This window comes from Ptychodera flava, chromosome 5 (assembly GCF_041260155.1).
Source record: "Ptychodera flava strain L36383 chromosome 5, AS_Pfla_20210202, whole genome shotgun sequence".
In the NCBI taxonomy this organism is placed as follows: domain Eukaryota; kingdom Metazoa; phylum Hemichordata; class Enteropneusta; family Ptychoderidae; genus Ptychodera; species Ptychodera flava.
The window spans coordinates 13,793,735-13,813,043 of NC_091932.1; the positions used below are offsets into that span (position 1 = coordinate 13,793,735).

At 40.4% G+C, this 19,309-nt stretch overlaps 4 protein-coding genes across 4 annotated transcripts; 2 read left to right on the plus strand and 2 right to left on the minus strand.

Moving 5' to 3' along the window:
- Window positions 1–5,149: 5,149 nt before the first annotated feature.
- On the minus strand, window positions 5,150–6,148 carry LOC139132712 (solute carrier family 35 member G1-like). Its single transcript, XM_070698979.1, has one exon. The coding sequence runs from the start codon at window positions 6,146–6,148 to the stop codon at window positions 5,150–5,152; it is 999 nt and encodes a 332-aa protein (XP_070555080.1).
- Window positions 6,149–8,176: 2,028 nt separating this feature from the next.
- On the minus strand, window positions 8,177–9,154 carry LOC139132713 (solute carrier family 35 member G1-like). Its single transcript, XM_070698980.1, has one exon. It carries the CDS (start codon window positions 9,152–9,154, stop codon window positions 8,177–8,179), a length of 978 nt encoding a protein of 325 aa, XP_070555081.1.
- Window positions 9,155–13,665: 4,511 nt separating this feature from the next.
- LOC139132714 (solute carrier family 35 member G1-like) lies at window positions 13,666–14,763 on the plus strand. The gene has a single exon (XM_070698981.1). It carries the CDS (start codon window positions 13,666–13,668, stop codon window positions 14,761–14,763), a length of 1,098 nt encoding a protein of 365 aa, XP_070555082.1.
- A 3,034-nt stretch (window positions 14,764–17,797) lies between these two features.
- Window positions 17,798–18,802, plus strand: LOC139132715 (solute carrier family 35 member G1-like). Its single transcript, XM_070698982.1, has one exon. The coding sequence runs from the start codon at window positions 17,798–17,800 to the stop codon at window positions 18,800–18,802; it is 1,005 nt and encodes a 334-aa protein (XP_070555083.1).
- The last annotated feature ends 507 nt before the right edge of the window (window positions 18,803–19,309 follow it).

Consider the following 19,309-nt stretch of genomic DNA (forward strand, 5'->3'; position numbering starts at 1 on the left):
GTGTTCAGAGAAAAGCTACTGCATGGTGTAAGCATTGAAAAAGTCTTTTATGGCTCACCAAAATAAGGTGTCTCTGCAGTACCACATGGTAACTAGTTTGCAACCTCTTTTTAGCTCTGCTGTCAGCGATATCATGGAGCTTATCAAATAGGCTGATAGTCTGTTATCGTCTGTCCTCCTTTCCATCCGTCCATCGACAGTTGACTTCTTCTCTGAAACTACTTTGATTGCTTTGAATTTCGGTATGCAGGTTCCTTGATGTAACCTCAGGTTTGTCCAAATTGTGGTGAAGTTTGCATATTTCAGCAATTTTTCCTGCTTTTGGTAAAAAAAATCATCTCTGAAACCACTCATCCAATTGTGACCTTGTCAGGTTTGTTCAAATTACTGGTAGATTTGCATATTAGTATATTTTTGGTCTTGCAATTTGAGTTTAAGGGCGTAAAGATGATCCTTGTAATTTTTTTTTTGTAAATTGAGACAATTTTGCTGTTTGAGGCCCCCCCAAAAAAGTCCAATAATCTGCTTAGAATCCCAAAGTCCAATTAATTTTGTGTGCAGATCACTCAGCGTGACCTTAGATTTTGTATACACTGTGATTAAATTTGAATTGTTATATTGTGGCGGTAATGTGTTCCAGTTTCAGTCAAACCAAACGTTTTCGGAACAGGTTAGATTTGGTGAAATGTCAGTACTAAGGCAAAGTGCGCCACCAACGATGTACGCCGCCAGCAGGCGAAACCGGAACCATTTTACGGAAATGATCACCGATTGGCTCTTTCCCATCCAAAAAATAATCTGCAGAATATTCAGAATACTACTGACGTTAAAATATTTCATATGTTCATAGGATTCCCTTAATTGACAAACAAGCCCACACCTATTATCTACATTGTCTTAAATTTCACAGCGCATCTATTTCAGATGCTAGGTCGTTTGCTTATCACAGTTACACTTCTGTTCTCATGATTGTGTGCTGCCTTCATGGCGACTGCATAACGTGTCATCGAAAACTAAATATATTGTATATAACGAAATGGCATGACAGTGATTATGCATGGTTCAATGTGGACAGATTTAGTTGTATCTACATATATTATGACGAAAGTAAAGCAAAGGGTGATATAGGGTTTTTCAAATATAGCGGCAAAGCATGTAGACTACACAGCGCCATCATACGACACTATACTTGGCGTTCTTTGTTTTTAGATTCCCAGAAAACTACATAAACGATTGATTTGAAGTGATTGCGCATGCGTGTTACATAAGAGGATTATATTGCTTGAACTTTGTTGATGGATTGAAAGTACACATGACAGTCAGTTTCGATGTCAATGCTACGAGAAATGTCCATGGTGACTTTTCATATAACTAAGCCTGAGTGGTGTATGTCAAAAGTCAGATTCAGTTGAATAAAGCTGGAAGATGACGTTTCGCCTCTCAGATAGAAAACTGAAAACCAAAATCCATCATTAAATTCATTTTCTAGCCTAGCTAATGTGACGAGTCGCCCTTCCTACCAACAATGCATTGCGATTTTCTCCGCGCTTATGATTCTTAACACCATAGTGTGTTTGTTAAAGGATACAACTTTGAAAGTCATTTAATGTTTGGCATAATTAATTCAGTTACCTTGAGTTTGCTCTATTTTTGTCGGTAATGATATGTCTTTTTGAAGAATAGCTGTGATGAATACGATCGTGAAGGATTAAAAATACAGCCAGTGCATCTGCAGGTACACACGTGATTAGAGTGGCACTACGGCGTGATATGACAGCCAGGTTAGCCACAATGGTTTGAATTTGAAGATATAGTTATTCAACTACTTTCCAATTTTTGTATGAAAAAAAAAAATTGAAGTAACCTATCTCCTATCTCCGGTTTTTGTTATTCAACAGCCACAATATCGACTGACTTAAGGGTAATGCTGTTGAGTAACTTGAAAATACGCTTCACATCAGGCGTGTTTCAGCACAACATACTCTTCCAATTTTGACTTACCAAACACTACGTGATCGATCAATTGGTCGTTAATTCATTAAATATGGGGTCAATCGATCGACTGCATTCAAAGGCTACCATTTAAAGGTAAAGTTCCGGATTCATCTGATTTAGACCTGTTCCTATCAGAACACGGTTTTTAATGAAGCTTTTGCACCTCACCTTTTGAACTTTTGTTAATAATGCTCGTTCCCTAAGGCGCATAAATAGCACTGGGCTGCAAAAAGAATGTATGAATGACCCCGTCGGCAAATACAGTCTTTCTATATGTCGCATAACAATCCCATGCCTCTACACACAGTAGAATCACGACAAGTAATATTAGACCGCAAAATGAACTTACTCGGAACTGACTAGCACTATCATATATTGTGCCAACACGATGAAAATGTTTGACAGGGAACTCCCGACTACAACATCCATGATCTTACATACTGCCCAACTCAAAGAGGTCTGAGCTCAAGCTGAGGGCGCTGCTCCCGCTGCACGACGCGCACGCACTACCAGTATATTCGCTGTCCACAATCCTTTTGTGGCGAGCAATCAAGGCCGAAATTTGAGAAAATGCGATCTCAATTATTTCATTAAAATGCAGTTGTATTGGATGACTCTCAAATTCTCTTTTGACAATACCTTCCCATGGCCTCTCCTCAAGGTAGTAAAAGGAAAATCGGCAACCAATTGTCTGTGGACCGAAGCAAAACTGTCCTCCCTGAAAGACATTTTATTTCCAAAATTTGAAAAACCAAACAAAAAAACAAACAATAAATTTGTAATGAGAACATGAAGATATTTCATGGTGAAGTTTTTGAAGCATAAAACAATGATAAACACAGCATTGCATGTACACGTATTAGTAACACTTTCACAGTTAGGTTCAATCATCACTTTCTCGACTGTCTATGGTTCGATATTCGCCTTGGTGTTTGAAAATGAGAATAAAACACTGAATTGAACACGCTTTAATAGTGTCATAAATAATTTGAACAATAGTTTCATATTGTAATCTTCCAAACAAACCTTCACACTCAAAATAAAGTGAGCTTGATTAATTGAACGCCTTTGGCACTATTGTGATATAGAATTGGCATTCTCAGACTTCATAATTTCATAAAGACCCCCAAGTACATGAAGTATATCTATAAACTAAAGCGACACCACACTGCCTCCTTCTCACACTGTGAATATGCTGGCCATATTCGTCTGCGGTTGAAGTATCCGAACTATACATTTTGAGGGTCCCCCTGACTGTCCAGACCCTGATACGCGAGTCAGCAGAGAGAATGGAAGAGTTGCACGTTATTAATAAACTGATCCATCAGATCGAGGATTAGACAACTCTTCTCATAATCTTCAAAATTGGCGCAATTCCCGCTCTCAATGCATTGGCGTCCCGCGATAAATCCACTCGATTTGTACACAGTCGTTTGGTGGGCTATTCAGCTCTAGGACTATTCCATCCATAGACGAGTGTACAGAAGCGAGAAACACCTCGGTTGTTTCTCGCTTCTGTACACTCGTCTATGGGTGGAATAGTCCCAGAGCTGAATAGCCCACCAAACGACTGTGATTTGTACTGGCGCCACGACATACCAGCACGGAATCGACAGCATGGTCTAGTCTAACTCGTTTACTCAGTTACGTATCCTTCTCATGGAGGTATTCTGCATACTACCTCCATATTCGTATTGTATAGTTACCACTTGTCATATTGAGCTGTTTAATATCGTTTTAATTTATTCATGGCGTGGGTTTGACACAAAAGAATTGTAGCATGCCACGGACGGGCAAATGATAATTTTTACTTTTGTAACTTGTCTAACGTCGGCAGAAATTAATGTCTGGGTACAATGAATACAGAATGTCCGTCGGCACCAAATTCGGACTCTCAAATTTTTACGATACTTTTCTGTTTCTACCCTGTTCTACGACGTGACTTGTGGGGTCTCATTGTGAAGCTCTTGGAGTAATAAGAAAAAAAAAATCAGTCTCACTTTTGTGTAGATTGAAAATTTTATTTTTAACCATGGAGTTAACACAGGCATGTCGGCAATTTTGAATGTCAAATATCGACAAATATTAGGTACATGAAATCTGTTTCTTTAGTGCAAAACTTTGCAAGATGATCCGTAAATGTTACTCTTGATTTGGTGAGAGAATGGTTGAAAGTTTCATTGAGGAAAGTTTGAGCGAAAAATAAACTATAAGTCTTTCACTTTCGAGGTGCATACCACCTTAAAAGGCAATACAGTTGTTCATAGTGAAGAAAATCACATCGACATATAAAGTGTAGTCAAAAACTAAATGAAAGTTCCCGTGTAGGATTAACGTCAGGGCTTAGCTATCAAGGCAGACACTGCATATCGATTATATAGCGGCATCAGGCGACAGCTATACCACTTAAAAACTGGAAAACCAATAAGCTTTAATTGCCATTGACACTGTGTGTTTATTAATTAGTCACATAAAACTTGTGATATTTGATATGTTGCCAATGTCAATCTCCACTCTATGAGAAACGTCACTGTCAATTCACAGAAAACCGACACTAAATAATCTCAAATTTCTGTGCAGTGGCAAGATGAGCCTGCACGAGTAGACAAGATAAACTGTGGTTTATAAAACTCAAAAGTGTGTTGCAAAGGCAAATTCCCGCGTACTCAATTGGTACGTACTGTACAGGGTGTACCACAGGGAATTGAGTAATCTTGTTGTTGTTGTTGTTGTTGTTGTTGTTGTTGTTGTTGTTGTTGTTGTTGATGGTGATGATGATGATGATGATGACGATAATAAAAAATATTAAAAAAGCAATGTGTCATTCCTTGCTGTTGTTTGTCGATGTTGTAGATAATTGTAAAAGAAAACTGTAATCGTGACCAAAAAACGACGTAGGTCGCCCAACGTTGTATAATAGGACGGGAGTGACGGTTGGGCGACCTACGTCGTTTTTTTTTTGGTCACGATTACAGTTTTCTTTTACAATTATCTACAACATCGACAAACAACAGGAAGGAATGACACATTGTTATTTTAATATTTTTTATTATCGTCATCATCATCATCATCATCACCATCAACAACAACAACAACAACAACAACAACAACAACAACAACAACAAGATTACTCAATTCCCTGTGGGTGTACACGCTAATTCTTGTCCGCGAGAATATGCATTTCTTCCTCGGGTTGGGTTTCATTTCTCTTGAAATTCGATCTCCACGACATCACGGTAACGAAAACAGTGCTAATGAGAATGAGAGCGGCCCCTATCAAGTCCAACTCGTCGACGTCCGCGTCCAAGGCAGTTAGATCCAGGATGTATAAGATTATGATCTGGATGCTCCCGAGCAAGACTACGGTTGGGGCTGCTTCTAGTTGCAATGATCGATATCTACCGACATCTTCGTAGGTGCCTAGGACGCAAACAGCGGCGACTTCCAGCCAGACGTACCAGGCAAGCATCCAAGTTGGGCTCGATATCGCATACATCAGAATAGCGTTTACTAAGGTGACGAATATTTCAACGTAGAATGAAGTTGTCAGGGGATGCACGCTCGGCCCGACCCATCGTCCGAACACATAGTTCGAGGACAGCCCCATCGCCGCCAAAGTCACCGTCAAATACGCAAACGCCTCATCTGGCGAGCTGGCTGCGGTGCTGTCACTACCGAAAATGAATTCGGGTTTGGCTATCAGGATTATTCCAGCGATGTCTATGATCGTGGACACGGCGTCAATGCATCGCCATCGCTCCTTGAGGCAAATGCAAGCGAAGAGCGGCGTGAAAACTGGCAGTGTTCCGTGAAGGATGGTGATGACGTTGCCACTGGGCGCCCTCGGCAAGGCGTACACCAAACCCAGACCTGATACGGCGTTGATGAGAGCGTTCAGGCTCACGATTATCTTGTCTCGTAGGCTCTCAGGTATGAACTTTATCCCCTTGCACATTAAAACGACAGTCAAGAACAGTGCGCCACCGAGGCCCTTGAAGAAGGACACTTGATACTGCGACGCACCGCCAACTTGCGCCAGAGCGATGCAAGTGTTGGAGAACGCAGACACTACACCAACTGATAAACCGATCAAGACTCCCCATCCACTCCGCAAGAACGGTCGCTTGATTTCTTTCTTGTTTTCCCCTGCCATACTACTGCTTGTATGTTAACGAAATACTGTGACTCGCCCTTTCACCGCGTACTGACCCAGGGAATGAAATTCTGTTACCTGTTGAGAGGCAAATAGCGTCAGCTCCTTGTCGGATATCCACGGGGACAATGGCATATGATGTTGGCTGTTGAAATACGATAGAACGACGGCTGTAGATGCAACAAATTAGGTTCGGTCGATGTAAACACGAAGATGATGGAAAACCTCTCAGACAGGCGGGAAACATGAAAACCGTAACAATTTCATTTTCTGGACTGCTTCAAGTTGACTCTTACCCAATATGCATCGTAATTTGGTTCCAATTAATACTCTTTAAACACCATTGGGTCTCTAATAAAGGATATAATTTTACTGGTCATTGAACGTGTGCCTTGATTAAATAAATTTATGTAAACATGTTATTTTTGTTGCGATATTGGTCATTATGAGAGTAGTTGCGTCATAATGAACATGACCGAGAAGTTTCAAAAATAGAGCGTGTACCTCTGCAGGTAGTCACGTGAGTACTTGGTAACACATCCAAAACTAATCACCGTCGTTTCCCCGGATTGTAACGGCGAGCCACGATGGTTTGAATTAAATGTCATTGTAATTCGGCAACTTCACAATACATTAGAAAGAAAAACAGTAAGAAGTAGCCTATCTTTAAAGTTCGCGTTTTGTTTGTGAGGTCATCGACTGAAAGTAAGGGCAGGGGCTGAAAGCTATCGCTTTGGCGAAATATATGAATAATTTTGACAACTTTATGTTTTGCAATGCGGGCTGCTTAATTATACAGCTATTGGGTGAAAGGTCGGCTATTGGTTTGATGAAATATGTATGAACTGTGATATAACGAACTATTGTCAAGTCCCATAAAGCCGAGTGGAAAAAAAAACGTGAGAATGCCATATGACGTTTTCATGAAATCGTTGCTACACAGTGTAGTTCTCAAAAAATTGACCACCAAGTTGAAATTTCATTCCTAGTTTACCAGTCTTTTAGTAACTAAATTCAAGGCTTATTATTGTAACTTCTAGTGCATATAAAAGTTATTCAAAAAAAAAACAAAAAAAAACAAAAAAAAACCGTTTTATGACTAGTCAGCCCGCCCTCATACAACACACAACTGCTGTCGGCATGACTTAAAAATTTGTGAACTTTAGCGGACGAAAATCCTTACAAATCCCGACTACTTAGTGTCTTAACAATGTATTTCTGGACCCATTATGGTCTTCCATTTTATCGATTTGGGTGACCAACCTTTTGTTTGATTGATCAAACGGCTGATTGATCGATCGATGTTAGCGGCTACCATGATAGCTATATCATTTTGCTCATTAGAGCTATTCTGATTAGATGGATGTGTTAATGAAACTTGCAAAACTCTGAACCTTCATCGACTTTCCAAAGTCGAAATGTTATTACGAGTACCATACATGTATCGCTCTACTGTCTTCACCATCAACTAGAAATAAAACGACAGGCACTTACGATTTCATGGCACCTCTTTTATTTACATGTTAAAATGCAAAATACAATAACCAACGGGAGACGACAAGTCATGGCTGTTGGCTTTTAACAGGTGTTTTAGAAAATTATATCACCGTATGAAGCATACATTTCATCATCGATAAACAAAAGTGAAAATTATGTTGTCTGCGTCCCTACTCGGAGATTGTATCGCAATGTATAATTTATCTCCGACAAACAAACATAGTACATTTTAAGTTAGAATGCACCTCGGGGGGGGGGGGGCAGATATTTCGACTATCAAAATTTTATGACACGTTTTGGGTCTACCACTTGTTTGCCAAAGGCTTCATTTTGAATCTCATTGGGTAACTTTTTAAAAAAAATTATTTATATTGAATAAATGGCACCCTTTTGGAATTAGAAATGTATTCAATGTGAAAACGTAACGAACGTAGCATCTTTGTAGATCATTATCGAAAAATCAATGCTTGCATATTCAATTCTGTATATTTTGTAATGACACTGAAGCAACAATTTTTCATGCCTTTTGACTTAATTGTCCTTTGACACCAAACTCTGCAGTTCGGCCTCTTCGTCCAGTCGGCGCTTGGTGCGCGTGTTCTGCCACCATGTTACTATAGCGACCATCATCGAACTTGACAGGACGATAGTTGCTCCAACGATGTCGAGTGTTGTGGCTTTCTCGTTCAGGACAGTCACTTCTAGAATATACGTGATGGCGATATGGATGTTCTGAACCAACACTACGGTTGGGGCGAATTCCAGCTTGAGCGCCGCATATCGACCGACTTCGTTCAAGTTGCCCAGCAGGCAAACGGCCAGCAGTTCCAGCCAAACGGTATAATCGAAATCCCACGAAGGCTTGCTGATGGCAAACATAAGGATGCCGTTCGAGATCGAAGAAACGAGATTTAAATACAGCGTGGTCACGAATGGGTGCACTCTTTGTCCGACCAGCCTACCAAGCACGAAGCACAAGGAAAGTCCAAGAGACGCTACGAACGCCAACGTATAGGCAACTGCTTCTTCGGGAGTTGTGTTAGTGCTCTCACCGAACAGAAAAGCTGGCTGAGCGATAAGCAAGACGGCAATTATATCCAAGACAGTCGCAACTATATCAATGAGGCGCCATCTTTCCCGGAGCAAGACGCAGGCAAATATCGGCGTGAAAATTGGCTGCCCGGCTGCGACGATGGTGATGACGTTGCCCAGGGGTGCTCTTGGTAGCGCGTAAAATAGCGCTATGCCACACAGCGTGTAAATAACACCGTTGGCAAGTACGATAATTCTGTCTTTCCATAAGTCCGGCAATAGTCCGATGCCTTTACACAGAAGAATTATAACAAGCGCTATCAGGCCGCCAAATGCAATGATGAAACCGACCTGGAACTGACTGGCACCACCATACTGTGTTAGTACGATGCAGAGATTTGACAGAGAACTTCCGACTCCGGTTGCCAAGGATATCAACACTCCAAGTCCTGATCGAAAGTCCAACTCACAACCCATGATCTATACGCTACAATTCTCTCTCACCAACTAAAAGATATCCACACACACTCTAAGAACGTCCTTTCCGACTGCACGGCGGGCACACACTTTGATCTTTGGATGAACAATATGAAAAAAAGCGGGTAGTCTGTTGGTCAGCGATAAAATATTCATTGTTCGAAAGCGCAAGAAGAAATGGCGCTGCAAAGTGAAGAATTGTTGAATAGTAATACGTGTGATAAATATACGTTAAAAACAGAGAAAGGGCATAACAACGGCTTTTTCAATAGAGAAAATTGGCCTACTTTACAAATTTTCGAACAGAAAGTGAAACAAATCTTACAGTATTGTTAACTTTCATAACACGTTGAATTTTTCTATAATTTCTAATTTTGGCGCGTTCTTAACAGGATATGACATCACCAATATGACAAAGCTGTCGTCTACTGTAGGTGAGGATAGTCGTCCCAAGCGTGTTGCTATTATCAACATGGCTCTATCTTCAAACATGGACAGAGATACTCATCATTCAAGTAAAGACCAAAACACTTACACAAATGGTAAACTCAAAAGTTATTTTGCGTTTTGCCAAGGGTCGAAGGTCAACAGCTGACCGGAATCCCATTTCTTTGCATTTGCTAGGATTCAACTTCACATTGTTTTTGTACCGACCAACTTGAAGAATAAATTTTATCATTGAGATCTAACTTAAGCTAGTTATGCTGAAAGTACTCAGAAAGTGTTGTTTCATTCATGTAATAAAAATGTGAATTAGCAATATCTTAAATGTCACTAATCATATAAAGAACAAAATTGGACCTTGTTTTATATCTTAGGGTACACCCACATTAACCTGTTGCTAAAGAGAAACAGAATAATTTAAAACAACTCTTTACATACTAGGAGTAATCACTATTTTAGGGTTGACTTCCGATATCAATTATTTAGACATGATAATCAGTGAATGTAAAGATATTCAGACAGATTTCGCGCTGTAATCCCTGATATTTATTATTGATTTCGAACGGGGTGGTTTAAAGTTTCTTTGTGGAAGTTTGGGCAAAAGTTTGAGTCTTTTTAATATCGTTGCACAAACTACATTAATATGCTCTTTTTTTCTCCAAAAGCCCTAGTGAAGGTAGTTTTGAATGTGCATCCGGTATTTTTATACAATTAAATACAAGTTGAACGCCTATTGAGATAGCAGATATGTCAAAAACACCCATCAAAAAACTACTCATGCTAGCCAAAGCTGTTAAAGATACCAAAACGACTGATGTCATACTTTCGCGCATAGAGAAAAAAACTTGTGTGAGGAAGATACCAGAGTTGTTCGTTATTAGATCATACCGGTATATCGATGGCGCAAATACAGCGACCTGATTGGTCACAACGTGAAAATAACCGTGCCATATTCGTGATACAGCACGGTTGGCACACGCAAGAGCCCACAGCAAGAGCAAAAATCCCTTTTTGATGTTCCACGCTAGAATTTCAATATACTCATGTGATATAATAATAAATCACTCCAATCGAGGGTGTACCGATCGGTTTTGACCAGTTCACTTCATAGGCTTATATCACTCGGGCATATATGTCGTGAACTGGTCGAAATCTCATGGCATACCGTCGATCGGTGCGGTTTAGTGCTTAAATATATAAAAGTTAGAGAGTTGGGAGAATAACATCGTCGTACACCACGCCCTCTTCGGCGAGTCTTGCGTAGGTCTGCGGAGCGGAAATTATTGCTCTGGCCTGCGAGAATGGGAGAATAACAGTTCGCCACGTTTGAGCCATACTCCATTTAATTTTAAGATAAATCACCACATTTACTTATTTCTTTGCAAGCTCTCGTAACCGTCACATAGGCCATTAGGCCTATTGTCTTTATGTACTTCTTAAAGAATCTTGAACTTAAAAACACTTAGTATCAGGCTTATTAATACAGTATACACATTAGAGTCACGCGCCTTTTTATTGTTTTTCTTTGAATTCTTTGTCTTGTTCGGACAGTAAATTTGACTGAGTGTCGACTATGAAAGTGTACCTAATTATAATAACGTGGTTCAATCAGCGTTCCGTACTTTGTATTTCGTTCGATGAAGGAATAGATCAATAAACTGCACATGCAAGATACTACATTTCTAGTTTACCACATGTTGGGGAAGAGGCTCATTGTGAAGCTCATGGAATAAAAAGAGTTTATTTTTGTGGAAATGGAATATATATTTTCCCCACATAGTTTACAGTGGGATTGCGGCCATTTTGAATTTCAAGGGTCTGTAACTATTGTGGAATGTGCTTCTCCAGCACTATATTTTGCGCGGCGGTCCCTAAATTTTTATTCTGGATTTCGAAAAGGAATGATTTAAAATTTCCTTGTGGGAAGTTGGAGCAAAAGTTTCAGCCTTTAGAGTTCGAGGTGCGAACGACCTTAATGGTAAAATAACTGGCGAGTTCTTTCCTCTGCATTAGGCCAAATAAAAAATATATGTGTGTTTCCGGTAACCCGACATACCATATTTAAAATCCCCAGACCCTGAATGGTTTTTCAGCATTTTCAAAAATTAAGCATGGTTTTGCAGAATTTTGCTATTTTTGATGGACCACACTCAAATAAATATACAAAAATAGTTCCCGAAAACAGTTCAGTTTTTTACAACCATTTGCAGTAATAGAGCGCGAAGCCACTGCAGTGAACTGCAATAAAACTGCTTACACTAATTAGTTTCAGCTGTAGCCGTGGCCACTTTGGTGTTGAACAAGGCTACTTGATGAAGACCAAAAAGTCTGCTTGTACAAAGGCAAAACAAGCTCTGTCTGAGGCTCGAGTTGTAAATGAGAGTTTACGATTGGCACCCTGTGTTCAAGATTAAGATACAATGTAACATTACCATGCACTGGTCCATGTACAAATCTTTTTTATTTCAACTTCCCAAGACAAACCGTCTGCATGGGACATACAATGTTATCGACTTTGCCAGCTGGCTACAGCTGAAACTAATTAGTGTGAGCAGTTTTATTGCAGTTCACTGCAGTGGCTTCGCGCTCTATTACTGAAAAGGGTAGTATTTAAAACGTCTGCCATTCTGTCAGTCTATATCCTTCTTGTCTATTTGTCTGTCTGCCTACTTATTTTTTATTTGTGCTGTTTTCATTCTCGATACTGATCTTATATTTTTGTAATTAATTTTCCTTCAATTCTATATTTGCTTCATTTATTGACACTTTTGTTAATAAAGGTGAGAAATGCAACATTGTTGTTGACGTTATGATAGACTAAGTCTTTCGTTGTCGCAGGGAGACAGAGTTTTAATACCTACATGTACTTTCTAAGATTTAAATTCGTAATTTTGATTACGTCACTTTTGGTTGTGCAGCCTCTGGCTGCTGTTGGCGTCTGTTGTTCTTATTGTGTTGTTGCGCCAGCCGTCCATTCATATATATTTACCGGAACAATAGCACTGTACCGGGAAGACGTCTGGAAATTGTCTCAGACACGCGCTCTCATAATCGCATGAGAACTGTACACATCGCATCTGCGGGACATTGAAAAAGCTTAGGGAATATGGAAGCCAAAAAACAGTGGGTAGGGCTGGTGATTTTATTCACCGAACGATCACAATACCAATATTATTGTATATAATGACAGCTACGGTATACAGCCGGCAATGTTAGCGTCAATTGAAAAGTGAAAAGAATTGCATCCTCACAAAGAATGCATCTATGGTCATGACAAAAAATATCTGAACATTTCCTCACTTATCGACTGAAATACAAGTGAACAATCTTTTATAGTTGACTGCGCTGTAACCAGGCGGTTCCTCCACGGTGACACCCCTCTGTAGCGATACTTACACTTAGCTTGTGATGCTAATTTTCATCGGCAATCGTCATCGGTTCAGAATAGAACCTGAAACATGAAAAAGATGTGCCCGCACATAAGATGAAAGGTCGAAACTGGTATAATAAAGATATAATAGGTGCCTATTAGGTTATAGGTAAGGGGTCACCCGCTTACGTTTGTACAGAGGCGGTCCCTATAGCTCCGACTGTACCATCGATATTTGTGATATATAATAATGTATAGCCGCGTTCAAGGGTATATTACTTATGCTGGTTGTGACAGACTTTCATGTGTCAAAACCAATGAAATGTTCTAAATTAAATGTCCATGTTCGTTACTTCAGCTTCATGAAAGTGATTATCACCCTTTGTCCTTCTTTGATACTTGCGTAAAAAGCTATAAGTAGGGTTGGCTCGTGTTTTGTCAGTTAATCGCACCATCACCTACATATATGGTAATTTCGGTTAATATAGAACAGTTTTGACTTGTGCGGGTATTTTGTTTGAGCTGAGATTTGTTTTGCCACGCCCCGCAGAAAGTTATTTCGCCATCGTCATAAGCTTCGACACAGCTTCGATCCTGCACCATTATTTTATATTTCGTGCCGAAAATGTTCTGAGCAGAAAGGTTTCTAAAGTTATCATTCACTAAAAAAGGTCAATACGCCTCTGAAACAGGGACCATGGATGCTAGCAAAGGGTACATAAATCTGGATCTGGTGACCAACGGTGGAATGACGGCCGAAAAAAGCTCTCCAAAACAGACTGGCAAAGATGGCGACATGGACGAAAAGTACGTGAATTCATGGATCGGAGTGGCCCTGGCTTTGATGTGTGGTATGTGTAATTCCGTCGCCTACATGTTCATCGTATGGGTTCAAATTGGCGGCGGCTCCCAATTCCAGATTGCCTTTGTCAGCGGAGTGTCCATGACATTCGTCTCTTTGCTCGTGGTCCTTTGCAAGAAGATCAGCCTCTCCGCCGACAGCTCTAGCACAGCGTTCCTCGTTGTCTGCAACGGTCTTATTCGGACCTTATCAGACATAGCGATATTCTACGCCTTGCCGAGAGCACCTGTTGGCAATGTTGCCGTGATAATCTACGGATGCATACCAATTTTCACGGTTATTTTGTCCTGCTGCTTTCTGAAAGAGTGCTGCCGCTTCCATGACTTTGTTGCCTTCATGTTCATAATCTGTGGCGTCTTTTTCATCGTGAAACCGCACTTCATATTCCATAGCCTTCGAAACTCATTTTTCGAGGAGAGAGACCTAGCCTACGTGTGCGCTGCAGCAGGATCGCTCGGTTGGGCGACCTCGCTGATGATCGGACGGTCAGTCGGTGACAGCGTTCACCCATTTACGACGGTCTTCTACAACGGCTTTGTCTCGTTGCTGGTCAACGCCATCATTCTGGTCTTCGTCTCAAAGCCAAGCAACTGGATTCTTCCGGCGTTCGCGTGGATTTCCCTCTTCGGGGTGTGCTCGCTGAACACCGTCACGGAGTGGAGCCTCTTCACGGCTTTGCAGCTGGAATCGGCGCCCACCGTCGTCCTCCTGGCTGACATCAGGATAGTCGTCAGTTACCTTCTGGACGTCTTCGTTCTCCACAACCGCGTCGACGTGTGGGACTTGATCGGAGCGACTCTCGTCACAATCGCCACCTTAGTCGTCGCAGTGGCATCGTGCTGGATAAATGTGGAAGACGTCAGCAGACACCAAGAATTAGAGACACTTATCGTTAGGGACAAAACAGAGACAGATGACAAGGACAATCATTAAAATGCAGCATAGTGTACTTTCAGATTCTATGTTACTCATCTGTAAATTTTGTTTTTAATCAAGACGAGCTCATTCATCTCTGCAAACACTTACGAGCATTTACATGATACATTTTCCATTTTATGCAGTATTCATTCCAGAATCAGACAGATAACATAGGACATGCGCGTACGCATAGCCGTTCGCCGCCTTAATATTGAATTTTACTTTCATGGGGAAATAATGAAAACTTGATCCTTGCAATCGAGTTCCTTTGCCTCCATCGTCTTTTGTTTTCCATTGAAATTATAATCTAGTAAGTAAATTTCCTGACAAGACAATCTGACGCCTGACACAGGCCTTTTTTTACACAGAGTTTACTACCAATATATAACTTCATGTAGAAATAATGAAAGACGCAATTGTACGTCTTTTGTAGGAAACAAATTAAATATATTTATCGTTGTTACGGCAAATGCAGCTGATTATCAGATATATTAAAAATGGCTGATAACATAGCAAGACGTATCGATATAAATTATTAAGTTATGAAATAATAAGCATTTACATTATATGGTTTGATTGTGGTGGAGATGCATGTTGCCAACAGTTCTTTTTCAAAGGAATATTTCTCATCAAATTTAAGATGACAAGGAAACCCCCTTATACTATATATTTTCAAAAAGTAGAGACTCTAAAGTTTAGTAAAGTAGCAGTATTTTACTCGAAGGATTAAGTGGGTGTATATTTCGGGGAAAAACCTGAATTTTGGTTCCAATTATTAAAATTCATAGCGTCAAAAACTTGATGCTATTTTCTAAAATGTAATATTTCACTTGAGAGAGTATATGTAGAAAAAACGACTGTTTTATTTTGCATTATCTATTCTCATTCTAAAATGGCATAGGTTGAAAGACTGTTACTCAAAATCGTGATTAGCAAAATTAAAATGCCTCTTTTTCAAAAAGTAAGAACGTTATTGCCAAACAAAATAGTCGTCTTGTTATATAGCATTTAAAGAGCATAATGTGAAAATTTCAGATAATTTGACCCAGCCAGAGTGGATTAAATTCCTTAGAAATATTGAAATATAGAGAAAAAAGAAGCCAGGAAATCGGGTGATTGCATACATTTGCATAAATTAACACTTCTTTATCATGCAACTTACAGCAGCTTGACAAGCTAAAAGGTGAAGCCAATCAATATTTCAATCTTGGGTTAACAAATTTATTAAACTTGAAAGAATATTTGCAAAAAATGATTTTTAAGCAAAATACGCTGTGTTGGGTGCAGCCGCCCCCTTAAGGCAAAGCGGTCTTTTCACTTTTTTATAAAAAACTATACATCATCAGTAAGATGGGAATTTCTGTCTCCCGTATTTCAAGGCTGACGGACACTTCGCACACGCTAAGCCATAGTGCAATGCAACAATATCTTAGAGGGTGCATTTATATTGCTATACCATTAAAGGCACCCTCAGACAAGCATCGATTTCCACATGTAACATGTGGCCAAATGATCTCCAGAGCTGTCTTCCTGTTTCGTGTCAGAAAATTTGGTGATGATTTTTTATTGCGACTGTTTATGTTACAGATTCAAGAAATAAACGTAACCCTTTATCGTCCTAAATCACTTTCTGCGCCATTTTTGTCACAGTAGGCATATTACTGACTGATCAATGTTCAGCTGTTTTTAGAAGGCATGGTGGAGAATAAAAAGGAAAAAGTAACAAACCCGCGTACAACTTTACGATGTCTATTACTTCGAATTTTCCTGTGAATGCATATTACACAAGCCTGGGAAAAGCTGTACAGTTATACAACGTGTTCTGTAGTGTATACACTGTACACAACTACCGTTTTCAAAGTAAAGCAAAACGTATGTGAGCAAACAAATGAAAAAGAGGATGACTTTCCTCTTCTGTGCTTCTCCTTCAACCCACTAACTTTGTCGCGCTTCGGATGATTTCAAAAAGAAAATGTCTCTGACAATCCCTGTCAGCAGCGTCATTGTGACGCAGCGCAGATCACAGTCCTTACTACACAGGCGCGCCCTCAAACGTGGGGATAAGCTATGAGAAATTTATGGGACTGCCACTTCTGCAAATGGCGGGTCGTCAGTGATTATCAAGTTCAAACGCCGTTCAAACTTGCTTTGTGATGGAGATGTTATACAAACTGTGAAAAATTTAAGAGAATGAGGTCAATCTTGGTGGATAATTCGACAGAAAGCGGACGCCAACTTTAAGAAACAGACGAGCAGGCCCAGTAAAAGGTTGACACAAAGAGCAATGGAATGTGCCAGGAGAGAGAGAGAGAGAGAGAGAGAGAGAGAGAGAGAGAGAGAGAGAGAGAGAGATTTTATCTACGATCAGAAAGAGTATTTAGAAAGTGGTAAGATGGAACGGAACAAACTAAAAAGTCAACTAACAGAATTTTAAATCTCCAACTTTCACAAAAAAGTTGCTGGGAACTGACTAAGTTTCAAAATGAACCACACAAGATGTTGACCACCGCAAACTTACCGAGATTTAAATTTACAACCGATATTGGTATGGTCCCCTGCATGGGCACATTCTGGGCAAAGGTCACAGAGACGGCGATGGACGTGACATGAATAATACGGGTACATCTTTACAGTGTCTAATGTAGTAGTTTCGACGTTCGTATAAGGTGGGAATATCACATCACAAACGTATACTGTGGATCCTTTGTCGGATAGTGGAATTCTCACTCCAAGAATAGTCGGAATTGCTGGAATTGCTGGTAGAGAAGTGTAAGCACAATTCAGTTACCGTTCATACGTAATCAATTTGAATAATTTGTATTGTGTCAACGTTGCTTTAACATTCATTATCAAACTCAATTATCGAATTTTAATTCAGTCGTTAATCAGTTTAGATGAATCAGCATTTTGGGTCAAATTAATGCTAGCTGTACGTAGTTCGCCTGAAAACGATTGATGCACAAAGTGATTTGTCTGCTGCTCTGGCGTGCGTCGAGCAATATATTGCCAACGGAAAGGGTTACTGAAACCTACTTGATCAGCGGTTAGAATGGCAGAAAACAAGAACGAGAGCAATGTTAATAGCGGTGGGCGGATGACATTCTTTCAGAGCGGTTTCGGAGTCCTGGTCGGTCTCTTTTCTGGTGTCCTCACAGCTTTTTCGAACCTGTGCATCGTTGTTGCAGAAGATGGCGGCGCAAGTCAGTTTCAAGTGGCGTTCTTGAACGCAGCCGTCGGACTTATAATATTTGCGTTCGTCATGTGCGTCAAGCGGGTTGCTTTCATCCCGGAGAAATGGAAAGACCGCGGCTTTGTTACGCTGAACGGTGTCCTACACGCAGTCTCTGGCCTCGGTCTTCTATACGCCCTGCCTCGAGCACCAGTCGGAAATGTGGTGACTATTGTCATAGGATCAATGCCCATCGTTACGGCACTTTTTGCCTGTGTCTGTCTAAAGGAAAGGCCGCGATGGTTTGTCGGTGTTGGCATACTGATCGACGTCACCGGAATAATTCTCGTCTCCAAGCCCGAGTTCATATTCGGCCGGGAAACGGGGACATCGGTGACCAGTCAAGAAGGCATCGCTTACTTCCTCGCGTTCCTCGCTGCTGTCGGACTCTCAACGACGTACATTTGCGGTCGTATAGTTGGCCCGACGGTGAACCCCTTGGCAACAACTTTCTTCGTAGACGTCTTTATCTCGATTGTCAACGCTATCTTCATGATTTTCTCTCGCACGTCTGAGTGGAATCTGAGCGGAGTGGTCTGGGTAGCTCTTGCCGGGGTGATCGTAACCGGCAACCTTGGAGAATGGGCCCGATACCGATCTCTGCAGATTGAAGGGGCGCCGACGGTCGTTTTACTGGGCAACATTCAGTTGGTGTTCGTGTACATCTTACAAATCACAATACTTCACGAATCGTCAGACCTACTGGACATCATCGGCGCTGCTCTGGTGTTGTTGGCGGCAACGATTGTCGCTATCGGCTCGTGGCGAGTGAATGCTAAGAGACAAACAGATGAAGAAAATATCCAGTTATTGACATCCAAATAATAACTCTATGAATCAAAACTATAATTAGATAAATTAGCAAAAGAGTTGAATCTTGTACATTTAATTGCAGAATTTATTCTTTTTGAACACATTTCTAGCTTCAATTTGATCTCTTATTTAAACTCACTGATGATCATCGACTGGGCATGTCATAACGAGGAAGTAATAAATTTATTCGTTAACATTGACATCTCCAATCTAGAGATCCATTTTGAATTTCTCCTGCGATGGGATATTTCTTTAAAGATTGTGACTGATAACCTCTTCATCTTTTCTTAGAAAACGAATAATTCACAGAGATGTAAACGAAATCGCAGCAAATCAGGACACTTCAGGGAACCACTTACTTTACTCTTACGCGAAGTTGTCTTTTCATTGAAAATATTCCGTTAAATAATATATGTACATTTTGTTTTCTAAATTGTATGTTTGGGTAATATCGTTTTTAATAAATTTTTAAATTGGTAAGCTTATCTCAGATATCTTGTATTTTTGGATGGTTCGTTT